Source organism: Chiloscyllium punctatum, chromosome 10 (assembly GCF_047496795.1).
Source record: "Chiloscyllium punctatum isolate Juve2018m chromosome 10, sChiPun1.3, whole genome shotgun sequence".
In the NCBI taxonomy this organism is placed as follows: Eukaryota; Metazoa; Chordata; class Chondrichthyes; order Orectolobiformes; family Hemiscylliidae; genus Chiloscyllium; species Chiloscyllium punctatum.
In genome coordinates, this window is record NC_092748.1 from 45,821,712 (window position 1) to 45,837,308 (window position 15,597).

Below are 15,597 nucleotides of genomic sequence, written 5' to 3' on the forward strand. Positions count from 1 at the left end.
GCCAGCAGTGTCTTGGGGTAATTTGGAAGACAGAGCAGAAATTCATCTCCAAAAAGAAGAAGCATAATAAGGAGAAAACGAGGCAATGAGAAGACAAGGAATAGCAGGAACAGCATAAAAGCAAAAGCAAAAGCACAGCACCACAGGGGGTGGAGTGTATTACTTCCCCTTTCAATTCTATTTTGATTTAATCCCTGCCCTCCCCTTCACTGTTTGATCATGCAGCATTGCCCTTTGATGTGAAGGGCACTGCCTGTCATTGACCACTTGGGTGTTTTCCTTCTTCCTGGTGGTGGGAAGTGAATAAAGATTTGCGCACCTTGTGTCTCTCACTGTGTCTCACACCTGCACACACAACATGAATATTGGGGAAAAATAAGCACTACCGCACTTAGGCGGCAGTGTGGGGGTTTAAAAAGGAGCATCAGGCATGCTGTTCACTGAGAGCTGGCTCTGAGGGAGCTGGATCACTGTGGAGTGAAGGACTCTGCTCTTTAAAGAGAAGAGGAGAGGAGACTGATTTTTGTTGGTGTCTTTGCGTTAAGGAGTTTATTTTGAAGTCTTCTGTTTCTTCTTTATTTTTAAGATGATAAAAAGCAAAAGCATACAATGTGGTGAAGATTAGTTGGAAGCCAGATGGTTGGGAGCCTTATAAAAACCAGCAGGGGATAACTAAAAAAGCAATAAGAGGGAAGAAGATGAAATCAATATAAAAGAAGAATGTGAGTTTTTTGGATAGAGAAATGGTAACAGAGAGACAAGAATGGACATTAGATTGCAGGAAAATGAGGCTGGAGAAGTAGTAATGGGGAGCAAAGAAGTGGTGGAGGAACTGAAAAGGTACTTTCCATTACTCTTCATAGCAGAAGACATCAGTAGCCCACCAGAACTTTAAAAGAGACAAGGAGCAGAGGTGAGTGTAATGGTCATCGTCATGGAGAAGGTGCCAGGGAAGCCGAAAAGTCTAAAGGTGGATAAATCACCCAGACAAGATGGACCATACCCTAGAAATCTGAAGGAGATAGCTGAGGAGATTATGGACGAATTGCTAGCAATCATTCAGGATTTACTGAAGTTAGGGAGGATTGGAAAATAGCTAATGTAGCATCACTATTTAACAAGAGAGGGAGGCAGAAGGCTGGAAATTATAGGCCAGTTAGCCTGACCTTGGTCATTGGTAAGATTTCAGTAAGGATAAGATTGCAAAGTATTTGGAAGTGCATGAAAAAACAGGATTGAGTCAGCATGGCTTTTTCAAGGGTAGGTCATGCCTGACAAATCTGAGAATTTGAGGAGGTAGGGAGTGAGTTAGACAAGGGAGAGTCAGAGGGCATGATTTATTTGGATTTCCAAAAGGCCTTTAACCAGGTGCCAGACAGGAGACTGCTAACTAACAGCCCATTGTGTTAGGGACAAAGTACTGTCATGGATAGGGGATTGGTGTCTGGCAGAAAGCAGAGAATGGTGACACAAGGTTTTTTTTGGGATGGCAGCTGGTGACTAGTGGAGTTTCACAGGGGTCAGTATTGTGACCACAATTATTCACATTATACATTAACAATTTGGACAGAGGAAGTGAGGGCATTGTTGCTAAGTTTATAAATGAAACAAAGTTAGGTCAAGGCACAGGTGGTGTTAAGGAAGTGGGGAGGCTGCAGGAGGACTTAGACTGGCTGGAGAGTGCGCACTGAAATGGTAGATGAAAGACAATGTGGGGAAGTGTGTGGTTATGTGATTTGGTAGGAACATTGGAGGCACAGACTATGTTCTAAATGTGAATGGCTTCAGAAATCTGAAGCACAAAGGTACTTAGGAATCCCAGGTCAGGATTGGTTTAAGGTTAACATGCAGATTAAATTGGCAGTTAGGAAGACAAATGCAATTTAGAATTCATTTCAAGAAGTCTGGAACACATGAACAGATGAACTGCTGAGGCTGTACAAGGTTCTGGTCAGACCGCACTTGGAATAATGTGAGCAATTTTGGGCCCCATATCTATGGGTGGATGTGTTGGCATTGAAGGAGTTCAGAGGAGATTTACAAGAAATTTTCCCAGGATAAAGGGCTATCATATGATGAGTAATTGAGGATTGTGGATGTGTACTCATTAGAATTTAAGAAAAATCGGGGGTGATTATACAGAATGCAGAGACGTCTGGATAGAGTGGATTTGGAGAAGATTAGATTAGATTAGATTACTTACAGTGTGGAAACAGGCCCTTCGGCCCAACAAGTCCACACCGCCCCGCCGAAGCGCAACCCACCCATACCCCTACATCTACTCCTTACCTAACACTACGGACAATTTAGCAAGGCCAATTCACCTGCCCTGCACATCTTTGGACTGTGGGAGGAAACCGGAGTACCCGGAGGAAACCCACGCAGACACGGGGAGAATGTGCAAACTCCACACAGTCAGTCGCCTGAGGCGGGAATTGTTTCCACTAGTAGGAGAGACTAGGACCTGAGATCACCACCTCAGAATGAAGGGACAACCCTTTAGAACTGAAAAGAAGAGGAATTTCTTCAGCTATAAGGTGGTGAATGTGTGGAACTCAACCTCCACATTCTTCTGTGGCAATAAGTCATTGCATCATTAGGTGAAGTCATTTAATAGAGAGATAGGTCCTTGATTGGCAAAGGGGTCAAGGATTACAGGGTGAAGGGAAGAGAATATGTTGAGAAATATATCAGCCATGATCAAATGGCAGAGTAGATGGGCCAAAGAGCCTAATTCTCATCTAGATCTTATGGTCTAACAGGAATGTCATACTTATGATCTGCATACCAGAGCAGGCTTGGGATATTCAAAGACACTGGTGACTACTTAAGAAAGGTTGCCAAGGAATGTCCTATTTAGAAAAAAAGGGGGTAAATCTGGCATGCTTTATTAAAATTCTGTCAGCTTTATTTCAATAAGATGAGATATGGAGTCATCCATTGTGCAACCAGAATCATTCCACTCCAGACCACTTGGTCAAGATGGATGTAAGAGTTGAGTGCAAAGGTAGTGAGAGCTGTTGCCTGAGATATTGTGGCAGTATTTAGTGATTGATATTAAGAGTAGGAATAAGATAAGATATTTGCTGAGGATTTTTCATTAGTCAATTCCAATTATACATGCATCTTGAAGTAACTCTAGTCAACCGACAAGAGCAGCTACGTACGTTTCAGGCATAAATTCGCAAATAGCTTACATTCATTTTCCCCCAAGTGCTAAGAAATCAGTATCTCAAACAAAAGAAAGTTCCACCACCTAATTTTAACCTTCAATGATTCCATTATTGTCAACATTCTCAAGGGTCACCATAAACTTAATTTCACTAGCCATTCCAACACTAGGAACATGAGCATGGCTGAGTTGAATTGCTTGGTGATGAATGGTTCACTTTTTGATCTCTCAAAAGCCTCTCAGTGAGGTTTGCCTCAAGAATATGATGAAACACATATCACTCACCAAGTGAGGTGCATTTTCAAAAATACTCAGTAACCCGACACTATCCAGAAGTTTGATTAATCATTCAAACTAGCTTCAGGATCAATGTCAGCATTGTCCATGACCTGCATATCATGCCTGCCACAGACAATGCAAGGTTACTAATGGTGGCAACTTTCTCTCTGCAACGATCAACAAAAGAACAAGAGCTGCAAGGTTGTAGGCACACAAACCACCGCCAAGTTGCACATCATCCTGTCTTGATACACATGATTGTTCCTCCATTGTATTGGATTAAAATACTGGAATTTTCTACCTGATATTATTAATTTTTCATTATAATTAGTGTACATTATAACTAGTGGTAGACATTATTTTGTCCTTGATAGATATGGAAAGCAAATATGTTAAATGTTTCCAGTGTATACAAGGGATTGATAATGAAAAGTGCAATATTCACCTTTAAGTTCAGTGGATTGATCATTGTCTTGGAGGTACAGTTCATAGGACCTTCAGGTATGTACTCCATTATGTACAACAGGTAATTCTCCTTATACCTGTATGGCCACTGGAGATCTAATATGGCTTTGCTAAATGCACTTGGTCCATTGTTCCGTAACTTTAAGAAAGAGATTATAAATTAACATTTTCAATTCTCATATTAGCAATTTTTAGAAAGCTATAACTAAAGGGAACTGCAAAGCATGACCACTTATAACATCCAGGTCTGTTGGTTCTTCATTGACAACTCTTTTTCCCCCTCCTTCCTTTTTACATTTCCCTCCATACTATATTCTATATCTGCTGATTTGATGATATTTGTATTTTTGCAGACACACTTGTGTAATGCTCTGCAACACACCAGATCTATTATTATATGAAAAGATTTAACTATCGCATGTACTTCTTGTATTCATAGGAAAGCCATATCATATCTGAACATCCCACTGTTTCATTTATCGCTGGGAGTTTGAGCTATTTTAATCAAACTGCTCACATTATTTTTTGACACATCTTCAGGATAGGTGGGACTTGAACCTGATCCACTTATCACTGCAACACAAGACTCTTCTCAGAGTTTTAATCTGCAAAGAGTCTATTGGCAGATATTCCAACCAATATCCTCATCAGTCAGTCTTCCTAATGCTAGAAGGTGTCGTTATTCCAAAAAAAACAAGCCTAAATTTTTGTTCCCAGTCCAGGAGTACAGAGTTGTTACAATACCTGGCTCTGCAAAGCTGACCTGTGGAAGTGCCCTAAAAGGTTGCAATTGCATTCACTTGGGGGGGTGGTGGTGGGGGTGAGAGTGAAAATTGGAGATGTGGTAAGCAACCCTAGAAAGTGTTCACAGGCTGCTGCCAGGAGTTGAGAAGGGCAAAAGGCCAGACTCAGGGTTCTAACACTTTTACGAATGTATTTTAATGAAAATTATTTTTAAAAAGTCCTTCAGCCCTCACTCCCCACACAATCCCAAAGTCAACACGTGCCACATTATACTTCTAGAACAGTGCACAAATTCCCCCATATCCTCCATGACAGTTAATGTCTCAGTACCACCCAGTATAGTCACCATTCTCTATGCCTGCCTATATGCCTTTGCCCACCCATGACTCTTTACAGACCATGTACCAACTTAGTGCCAACCCATGCCATCATGCCATCTTTAGCTTTTATTCTTGTGCCAATTCTCCCATTAGTCACCATGAGCAGACCTCAAGATCCGTGCTGAGATCAAACAGAGTTCTTAACTTTCTATTGATAAGTTTACCATTTGGAATAAAAGTTCTTGATTATGAAAATCTATTTACTACACTTAAGTTCCTTTAGTTATTTTCCAACAAGGATTGTACCGAATAGTCTCACTTCAAAGAAGTTTTGGACATTTGGAGATTTGACTGAAGTTGGAATGACAGACACCCCACTGTGATCATGAAAGGATGTAAAATCAGACATGCATCACTTATACTGCTATGTAATCCTGCAGTTTATGTCAGCACACTGAATGAAGTAGCAATCATGGATTTCATTTTAACACGGCAGGCAGTTCTTCAATGTCTGTTTTCAGTTCCATGTCCTAACAGCATTTTCACTGAAAATACATTGGTCTAAGCCTCTCTCCATCACAACAACAATCCCTCATGATCTTCGCAGGTCAACTGGAGGTGGGAAATAAGTGCTGAAAAGCTAGTGACTTCAATTCCCAATAATTAAGTTGGAAAAAAAACCTATAAAATAATACTAGTTAATCCTGTGGGATAGTATCCTATGCACTACATTCAAAATTTAATAGGTTTTAACTCACAAGGAAATTTGATTTTCTTACTGTCTTTTGTGCTTTAATTCTAATTTAAAAGTTATAAGAAAGCCAAAGCTGCAGTATAATAGCCACCAATGAAGTTTAACAACAAGAACAAAAACATTTCAAACTCCCATTGCTTACATGTCAAATATACTGTGTTGTAATTCTGGTTTGACAAATCTTATTGGCAAAACAACATTAAACACAGAAACATAAGCTCAATTTAAAGAGCTATGTTATAATTTACAATATACATAGAGTTATGATCGTAGTTTCAGAAAAGATAAGACGGTTCAGGTAACAATGCAATGCCCAAGAACACTCAGAAGACAAATTAATCAAAATGTCAATCAGTACAAACCTCATAGACATGCGTGACTTGTGGACCCACTTCCTCTTCACTCTGCGGTTTAGACTTCCAATTTCCGATGGGTAGAAACAGCTGATCAGGAGAAGAAACACTTCACGAGAACAAAATAATTTTGAAAATAAAATTAGTCTGGGACCTGGCAAAAAAACAAGCCACACAAAAACTGGGAACAAATATAGCATCATGTTTTGGTTTGCAATCTTTGCTGACAATCTATTACCCACTGTGTGGTGCAGCATTATCAATATGACACTGCATTTGATTGAAACTCTTAACAGCTAGACCAGAAAGAAACTTAGATAATTTGTGACAAAACGATACCTGCCATGGCAAATTAAAGGAGCAATTGTTTCTAACCAGCATGAAAACTAGATGTCTTGATGCTTGTTAGCATCTAAAAAGGCAGATTGGCTGATTTTTGAAATATTTGAGGGTTGAGGGCTATGAGAGCTGACACAAGAGAGGAGTTGAGGCCCAGGAAACATTAACCATGGTCTTTGTTGAATGGTAGGGCAGTTTTCAGGGGGCAAATTACCTACTTCTGTCATGTTCTTATGTACGAGCAGAAAACCCTCTTTCGTGAATCATCCACTCATTATTTGCACTCCCCTATTTGCCTTCTCATGGCAAAATTTTAAAAAATTGCACGGTGTGTATAATAGGCTATCATTCGCTATTATACATTTTTGCATTCTTAACGATGTATAATTTTATGACGTCTGCCTAAGGAAGTTACCATTTTTCAACTTAGTTCCATTATTGCACAAATGTTTATGAATTCTATATGAATCATTTCACTGATCATTGATGGCCAAACTTCAAAAATAACTTTGAATCAACAGTTAATCTAAATGCACTTTTGTGCCGATGTTTACATTTTGAGTTCTTACCCTCGTATTTCAACTTGAGCTAGGACAGTAATGTCAACTGTATAAGAAACCATCTCACTTGTCGAATTGTGTTCATTGGAACTGCAAAGTAAATACACAAAACAGCCAAAAATTATAAGAAGGAACGAACAGTCCAAGTCAGCATTCCTGTGTGATAATTTGTGGGAAGTTGGGAACAGGAGTCAGCTATTCAGCTCACTGAGCCAACTCCACGATTCAATAAAAAATTAGTCTACCTCTATCTGAACAGTATTTACACTCCTTTGTTCCATTTACAATTTTGATCTTTGTTATCACAGAACGCCCTCGCCCAAAGACCAATATTAATTTTGAAAATATTAACTTGTCCAGTAGACTGAATTTAAACAGAAATTAGCCCCAAGTGTCAATTTTGTTAAGTTTTGTGATTTCTCTCAGTCAGCTACAGAGAGATTTGTCACACCACTTGCCAAAGCTCACTTCATTACCTGCACCCAAAGGCAGCATCCTCATTGTATCTTATCTCTCGATACAAATGGAAACATCGGCACTTCCAGCACTTCCTGGATTCCTGGCACTGATGCAATATTTAAATTGCAATGGTAGATTAGGTCAACTGCCATCAGTCTGGACCCACACTGAAATGCCCCAGAAATGTCAGACAGAAGGAAACTAGTATTCCACTTTGCTGCTGGTGCTGAAAGTACTGGTGGATGGATTGGTGCAGGGGAGGACTGTCCACTTCCCCAGAAGAGACCATGCCACCACATTCTGCCAATCTGGGTCTGAGGTTGCCACCCAGGTCAGTCCAGAGAAACATCCAGAAATACAGGAAGAAAGTCAATGAGTTTTTCTGTTCTGCAAAAGTAAATGGTACCATATCTCTCTGACACTGCATCCACCTTTGATCAATCAGTCTCATGGTCTACCACACTCACTTTTCCCTGCTTCATCTCCCCTCATTGCTCTCAACCACCCCAGTGACCCCACACTAACTTCTGTGCACGACCACTGTCCTACTCTCTCACTCAACTCATCTCCCCATCTTTCCTCCAGCTGCACCAGCACTAAAGATTATGCCAGATACTTTCATCGCATTTAATTCTGCGTGCCCACCCCACCCCCCAAACAACTTCTGTCTAATCGCAAGAGAAAATGGCCCAAAGTAGAGTGGATTAAGCCAAGAAAGGTGCCTGATAGTAAACTCCCCACACCCTACGAGGAGAGGAACCATTTGGATACAGAACTGGCTTGAAGGTAGAAGACACAGAAGTTGGTGGTGGAGGGTTGCTTTTCAGACTGATGACCAGTGGAGCACCACAAGGATTGGTGCTGAGTCTGCTACTTTTTGTTATTTATATAAAAATGATTTGGATATGAACATAGGAGGTATAGTTCATAAGTTTGCAGATAACACCAAAACTGGAGGTGTAGTGGACAGTGAAGAAGGTTACCTCAGATTACAACAGGATCTTGACCAGGTGGGCCAATGGACTGAGGAGTGGCAGATGGAGCTTAATTCAGATAAATGCGAGGTTCTGCATTTTTGGAAAGCAAATCTTAGCAGGACTTATACACTTAATGGTAAGGTCCTTGGGAGTGCTGCTGAACAAAGAGCTTGGTATGCAGGTTCATAACTCCTTGAAAATAGAGTTGCAGGTTGAATGGATGGTGAAGGTGGTGTTTGGTATGCTTTCTTTTATTGGTCAGAGCATAGAGTATAGGAGTTGGAGTTAACGTTGCGGCTGTACAGGACATTGGTCAAGCCACTTTTGGAATATTGAATGCAATTCTGGTCTCCTTCCTTTCGGAAAGATGTTGTGAAAGTTGAAAGGGTTCAGAAAAGATTAACAAGGATGTTGCCAGGATTGGAGGATTTGAGCCAAAGGGAATGGCTGAATAGGCTGGGGCTGTTTTCCCTGAGCGACCTCAGAGGTTTATAAAATCATGAGGGGCATGGATAGTAAAAATAGACAAAGTCTTTTCCCTGGGGTGCAGGAGTGCAGAGCAAGAGGGCATAGGTTTGGGGTAAGAGGGGAAAGATATAAAAGGGACCTAAGGGGCAACCTTTTTATGCAAAGAGTGGTACGTGTATGGAATGAGCTGCCAGAGGAAGTGGTGGACCTAAGGGGCAACCTTTTTATGCAAAGAGTGGTACGTGTATGGAATGAGCTGCCAGAGGAAGTGGTGGAGGCTGGTACAATTGCAACATTTAAAAGGCATCTGGATGGGTATATGAATAGGAAGGGTTTAGAGGGATATGGGCCAACTGCTGGCAAATGGGATGAGAATAGTTTGGGACATCTGGTCAACACAGTTGAAGAAGAAATGCCCTCGATCTCTCACACTCAGTGACTGCCAGAGACAAGGTATCTGCTCTGCCCCAGGCAGGAGAGGACCTCATAGTGTCTGCAATTCAGAACTATATTGAAATGCATAAATAGACACGGGAGCTGCAGGCAGGTTTGTCAGAGGCAACGGGCAAACTGACTCAAAATGTTTTTAGATTAGATTACTTACAGTGTGGAAACAAGCCCTTCGGCCCAACAAGTCCACACCACCCCGCCGAAGCGCAACCCACCCATAACCCTACATTTACCCCTTACCTAACACTATGGGCAATTTAGCATGGCCAATTCACCTGATCTGCACATCTTTGGACTGTGGGAGGAAACCGGAGCACCTGGAGGAAACCCACGCAGACATGGGGAGAATGTGCAAACTCCACACAGTCAGTTGCCTGAGGCGGGAATTGAACCCAGGTCTCTGGCGCTGTGAGGCAGCAGTGCTAACCACTGTGCCACCATGCCGCCCACTAAGTTGGAAGACTTCACCAACACTATCCTGTACCATGCTGTCACCGGCATGCAAGCGTCTGGCAAAATCTGCGGGCAGGTTTGGTGCTGCCATAGAGCACCAGTTCCAGCAATAATTAGTATCTGCTGAATGTATACACAGACCTGCACTCCATTGCTCCAGCCATGGGTGCTCAACACAAACTGCAAGGCAAGGGAACATTCTGGATGCCCCTTTTTCACTGTAGCATCCAGCTGAGGAGAAACCACATACCTTCCCCCCCAGAAGTCTCTTCTAGGTACAATCTGCCAAGCCTTCCACCTCTGACTTGCTTGTTGCTCTCAACCCTGTAGAAGTTCAAGCTGAGGGGGATGTACCTGTCTCCGGGCAGAACACACTCAGCATGTCTGGGTCCTTCAGACACAAACACACCTGTGGATGCCCGACCAAAATTCTCAAGGCCAACAGGGTCCACGAAAATTACTGCCTTAAAAGCTGAAGGTTTGACTGCCACAGGAGAATCAATTAAACTGGAAATTTGCTAGAGGCAGGAAGTAGTGGAGTGCAGGTATCATGGAGGGATGTAGGCGCTTGCAAGAATAGAAAGGGCATGAGATCATGGAGTGATGCGGAAACAAGGATGAGAATAATAAAATAGAGGCTTTGTTCAATCAGAAGCCAATGTAAGTCAATGAGCACAGGATTCATGAGCTATCTGACACCCTTTCCCGACCATTGTCTGGGTCCTGACCCTGCACTGTGGCTGCATTGTAGAAAGTCACTAACTGGGCTGGAAGCCAGTTAATGGTGCCAGATACTGAGGGAACCAGCTCAAGATTGCAATGCATATCAAGACTTTAGCAGATTGGAGCAGATAGGCAGATCTGATGTTCAGCCGTGACATGGTGCGTACAAGTGGACAAATGGGCAATTGTTAGCCACTTCACTCTGCTATGTAGCAATCATGCAACGTTTTCATCAGTCATTTCACACACTGACTCCACACATTGAGACTGGCAGTTGAATATTAAGAGACTGCATCACTTTGACATTCACCTTCTGAGCCTCCCCAGTCATTTCAGGGGCACTTCAGTGACCTTTACTTGTAATTAATTGTATTCTGGAATAGTGGTGCTGGAAGAGCACAGCAGTTCAGGCAGCATCCGAGGAGCAGTAAAATCAACGTTTCGGGCAACAGCCCTACATCAGAAATAAAGGCAGAGAGCCTGAAGGGTGGAGAGGTAAGTGAGAAGGGTGGGGGTGGGGAGAAAGTAGCATAGAGTACAATAGGTGAGTGGGGGAGGGGATGAAGGTGATAGGTCGGGGGGGGGGGGGAGGAAGGGTGGAGTGGATAGGTGGAAAAGGAGATAGGCAGGTAGGACAAGTCATGGGGACATTGCTGAGCTGGAATTTGGAACAGGGGTGAGGTGGGGGAAGGGAAAAATGAGGAAACTGGTGAAGTCCACATCGATGCCCTGGGGTTGAAGTGTTCCGAGGGGGAAGATGAAGCGTTCTTCCTCCAGGAGTCTGGTGGTGAGGGAGCGGCAGTGAAGGAGGCCCAGGACCTCCATGTCCTCAGCAGAGTGGGAGGGGGAGTTGAAATGTTGGGCCACAGGGTGGTGTGGTTGATTGGTGCGGGTGTCCCAGAGATGTTCCCTAAAGCGCTCTGCTAGGAGGCGTCCAGTCTCTCCAATGTAGAGGAGACTGCATCGGGAGCAACGGATACAATAAATGATGTCGGTGGATGTGCAGGTAAAACTTTGATGGATGTGGAAGGCTCCTTTAGGGCCTTAGATTGAGGTGAGGGAGGAGGTGTGGGCGCAGGTTTTGCAATTCCTGCAGTGGCAGGGGACAGTGCCAGGATGGGAGGGTGGGTTGTAGGGGGGCGTGGACCTGACCAGGTAGTCATGGAGGGAATGGTCTTTGCGGAAGGCGGAAAGGGGTGGGGAGGGAAATATATCTGTGGTGGTGGGGTCTGTTTGGAGGTGGCGGAAATGTCGGCAGATGATTTGGTTTATGCAAAGGTTGGTAGGGTGGAAGGTGAGCACCAGGGGCATTCTCTCCTTGTTACGGTTGGAGGGGTGGGGTCTGAGGGCGGAGGTGCGGGATGTAGACGAGATGTATTGGAGGGCATCTTTAACCACGTGGGAAGGGAAATTGCGGTCCCTAAAGAAGGAGGCCATCTGGTGTGTTCTGTGATGGAACTGGTCCTCCAGAGAGCAGATCCAGCGGAGGCGGAGGAATTGGGAACACGGGAAGGCATTTTTGCAGGAGGTAGGGTGGGAAGAGGTGCAATCCAGGTAGCTGTGGAAGTCAGTGGGTTTGTAAAAAATGTCGGTGTCAAGTTGGTCATCATTAATGGAGATGGAGAGGTCCAGGAAGGGGAGGGAGATGTCAGAGATGGTCCAAATAAATTCAAGGTCAGTGTGGAATGTGTTGGTGAAGTTGATGAATTGCTCAACCTCCTCGCGAGAGCATGAGGTGGCACCAATGCAGTCATCAATGTAGCGGAGGAAGAGGTGGGGAGTGGCGTCGGTGTAATTATGGAAGATCGACTGTTCTACATAGCCGACAAAGAGACAGGCATAGCTGGGGCCCATACGGGTGCCCATGGCTAGCCCTTTGGTCTGGAGGAAGTGGGAGAATTCGAAGGAGAAATTGTTAAGGGTAAGGACCAGTTTTACTTTGTAATTAATTGTAGTCAAGTGAGTTGTCAGTACCCCACACCATACAATTGAGGGTAAATTTAGATCATCCATGATTTTATTGAATGGGGGAGTTGGCTCAAAGGATCAAGTGACCTCCTCCTGTTCCTTGTTCATATGTTGATGATTAAAAACAAGCCAATGTGTGAAATAGAAGTTAATTTGGTGACTATCCTTAGTAACAGAGGGAAACAATTGTGATGTGGATTTTGGTAACCTGTTGTGGGAGATTTGTTATAACCAAAACAGTCATCTTGTCACATACTAAAAGCCCGAAATCCATTTTAAATCCCATATTAGTGTCTGCTTGTTAAGTTTGTACGTTCCGAGGCTCAGTGAGGCGGTTGACCTTGTAGCTGTACTAACACCTGATAGTAAACTCTTTCCCAGCATGGGAATGTTCTTCTTTTATAAGAATTTATTTTAATACTAACACTTGTTTATCAGCCACTAACCAACACTGTCCAGACACTACGTGACTGGGGCTAGTGACTGGGCAAAGTGCCTACTTACTCATTACACTGCAATTAACAGTTTGCTAATTGTTAAATGATTGTAACCAATACAATCACGCAACTCTCTAACTCATCGGAGTGACTTGTGACCATTAGGTCACCTTGTCTCTCCCCGTGAGCTCACAAGTAAACAGTCAATAACTCAAGGCTTGCGTCGCACGGTTACTTATCTAAATTGGACCAGTACGAGCAAGTCTGCCCACTGCATAATTCATTTCATCCCCAACACTGTCTCACATTCTATAATGTTCATAAGTGTTGGTAAATAGTTGGGAAAAACCGAAACTTACCTTCGAATCTGCAGGTCAAAGGTAACAGCTGCCTCAGCATCTTGCAGCTCACGCACACTAAATCGAAGACCAGCCCAGAGCTAAGGAACAAAAATCAGTTTCAGATCTTTCAAGGCAAAGATAAAGCAAACTGACCTCTAGACTCAGCAGCTAATGTTACAGTAAAAGCAGCTGGAAAGTTATTCAAGGACATGTTTTGTCAAATTGCTGCCTCTTCCATTCTCCCAAGTGCAAGTCATTGATTTAAAATGAATTTGCCTATGGGCAAACAAGTATAGACAAAAAGTAGTGATTGAAAGAGTCATTCCCTTCCATGTTTTAAAATGAAGTTCTGATCCCAGATTAGGCCTGGAATCCAGTGCTCAATAGCTGCTAGAGACAGCCTGACAGGGTCATTCCAAGAGGCCTGCCATAGTAAGGTTCTGGCCTGATTTTTGTAGTTCCATCAAAGAAGCAGTCTTACCAAAATGATGGAGTTATTCCATTCAACAACTTAGGATCATATAGCAACTTACACACAATAACATATCCCAAGATGCTAGACAGGAGCATTTATGAAACGGGATACGACAGCAAGCCACATGAAGAGATTTTAAGTTAGATGAGACAAATTATTCATGCTCCAATGGTTTTATGTTGCGCTCATTTATCTTGCTTAATTGTGACAGAAAGAAGTATTTGTAATTTTCATGAGACAAGAAGTGGGTTGAAGGAGGAAATGAGAGAGTGAGGCAGAGAGGGTATGAAGCATATTGCAGAGCTTAGGGCCTAGGTCACAATTGGGGATTCACAAGAGGCCAGAATTAGAGGAACACTGAGATCTAATAGGATTGTGGTGGCCGGAGATGATTACGAAGTTAGATGACAAAATCATGGAGGGATTTGAAGACAAAGATGATAATATCCAAATCAAGGTATTGTTTGTTTGGGAGCCAATACAGGTCAGTGAACACAAGACTCATCAGGGTCTTGGTGAGAGTTAAAAAGTGGCAGTGTTTGAACCTTTAGCTTACCAAGACCCGTTCACTTATGAGATACCACAGACATGAATAAGGCTTTTAGCATCAGATGAGCTGAGAAGGAGCAAATTTGGATAGTGTCATGAAAATTGAAACAGGTGCTGTCACTGAAGGCATGAATAAGAAGTTAAATTCTAATCTTGGGATTCAATGTGATACTGATGTTGCAAAATGACTAGTCTAATCTTGAACATTATCAGGGAAAGTGACGAAGTTAAGGAGTGGAATTTGATGTTGGAACTGAAATCAATGGCTTCAGTCCTCCAAATATGTAACTGGAGGAAATTTCATCTTATTCAATTCTGGATGTCAGTTGAACATAGTCAATTAGATCATCTTATTTCATTTTGATTTAGGAACTATTAGTTCATGTAAATTAAGTAGGCAGAGTGCCATATACAACTGCTATGCTACCATTTGTATCAAACCAACATCAAGTGATGCTACAGCAGCAATAGTACATGCAAGGCGGCACAACATCCGTGCAGTGTGCCAACTCACCACTCAAATCAATGATTACCAAATCCACAAGATAGAGGCACAACATCTCAAACCCTAAAGTGATATTATGTTAAGAATGATTCCGTGAAAAGAAAGCAAGTTTTACTAAGGTGTTCAATTTAGTTATGTCAATCACTAACCTTTAGTTTTGATATTATAAAAGAAGTTAATGAAAACATAACAGGGTGACTGCCATACCCACGGAATTGTTTTCTGCGGTTTCAGTTACCCACTGCTTATTGCGGCCCAATCTTATTAAATGGAATGTTCCAGAACCCGGGACCAGGGGTCTGCCGGGGAGGTAATTTTCCCATAGAAGTGTATGGGTTCACTCCTATCCTAAGGGCCATCAGAGGTAAATGTTGCAGTTTTAGGAAGAAATACCATTGTACAGTAATTGGTTCTCTGGCTATGAGTGGAGAGAGACGAAAGGGCCAAGGGAGAACAGTCCCAGTTAAATGGACAAGATTAAAAAGATGCTGGAGAATAATGATGCTGACAACCATGTCAAAAGCTGCAGGCAAATAAAGGAGGGAAAGTTTACCTTTGTCACAATTACACTGGTTGTCACATGTCTTGGATAAGGGTTAGTTTTCTTTGTGGAGATAGGCAATTCTGGCAGATTTAAAGGAAAGAGTAAAACACCTTGAGAAAGCCATTTATAATCTTAGTTAACATGGAGACCAGGAAGAGAAACCATGGGATCACCAATTTAGTGGGAATAAGATTGAGCAAACAGGAGCTAGTTATTATGAACAATATAAGCTCAGAGACAGCATGAAAGAAGAAACAAACAA

General features: G+C 42.6%; 1 protein-coding gene across 1 annotated transcript in view; it reads right to left on the reverse strand.

The window, feature by feature from the left end:
• The window catches only part of itgav (integrin, alpha V), a 129,787-nt gene that overhangs the window by 19,021 nt on the left and 95,169 nt on the right, over positions 1–15,597 (reverse strand). Inside the window, exons 22-25 of the mRNA XM_072579051.1 lie at positions 13,281–13,360; positions 6,996–7,076; positions 6,097–6,196; positions 3,897–4,055 (exon numbers count right to left, since the gene is read on the reverse strand). Coding sequence (XP_072435152.1) covers positions 3,897–4,055; positions 6,097–6,196; positions 6,996–7,076; positions 13,281–13,360 — 420 coding nt within the window. The remainder of the gene's footprint in view (positions 1–3,896; positions 4,056–6,096; positions 6,197–6,995; positions 7,077–13,280; positions 13,361–15,597) is intronic.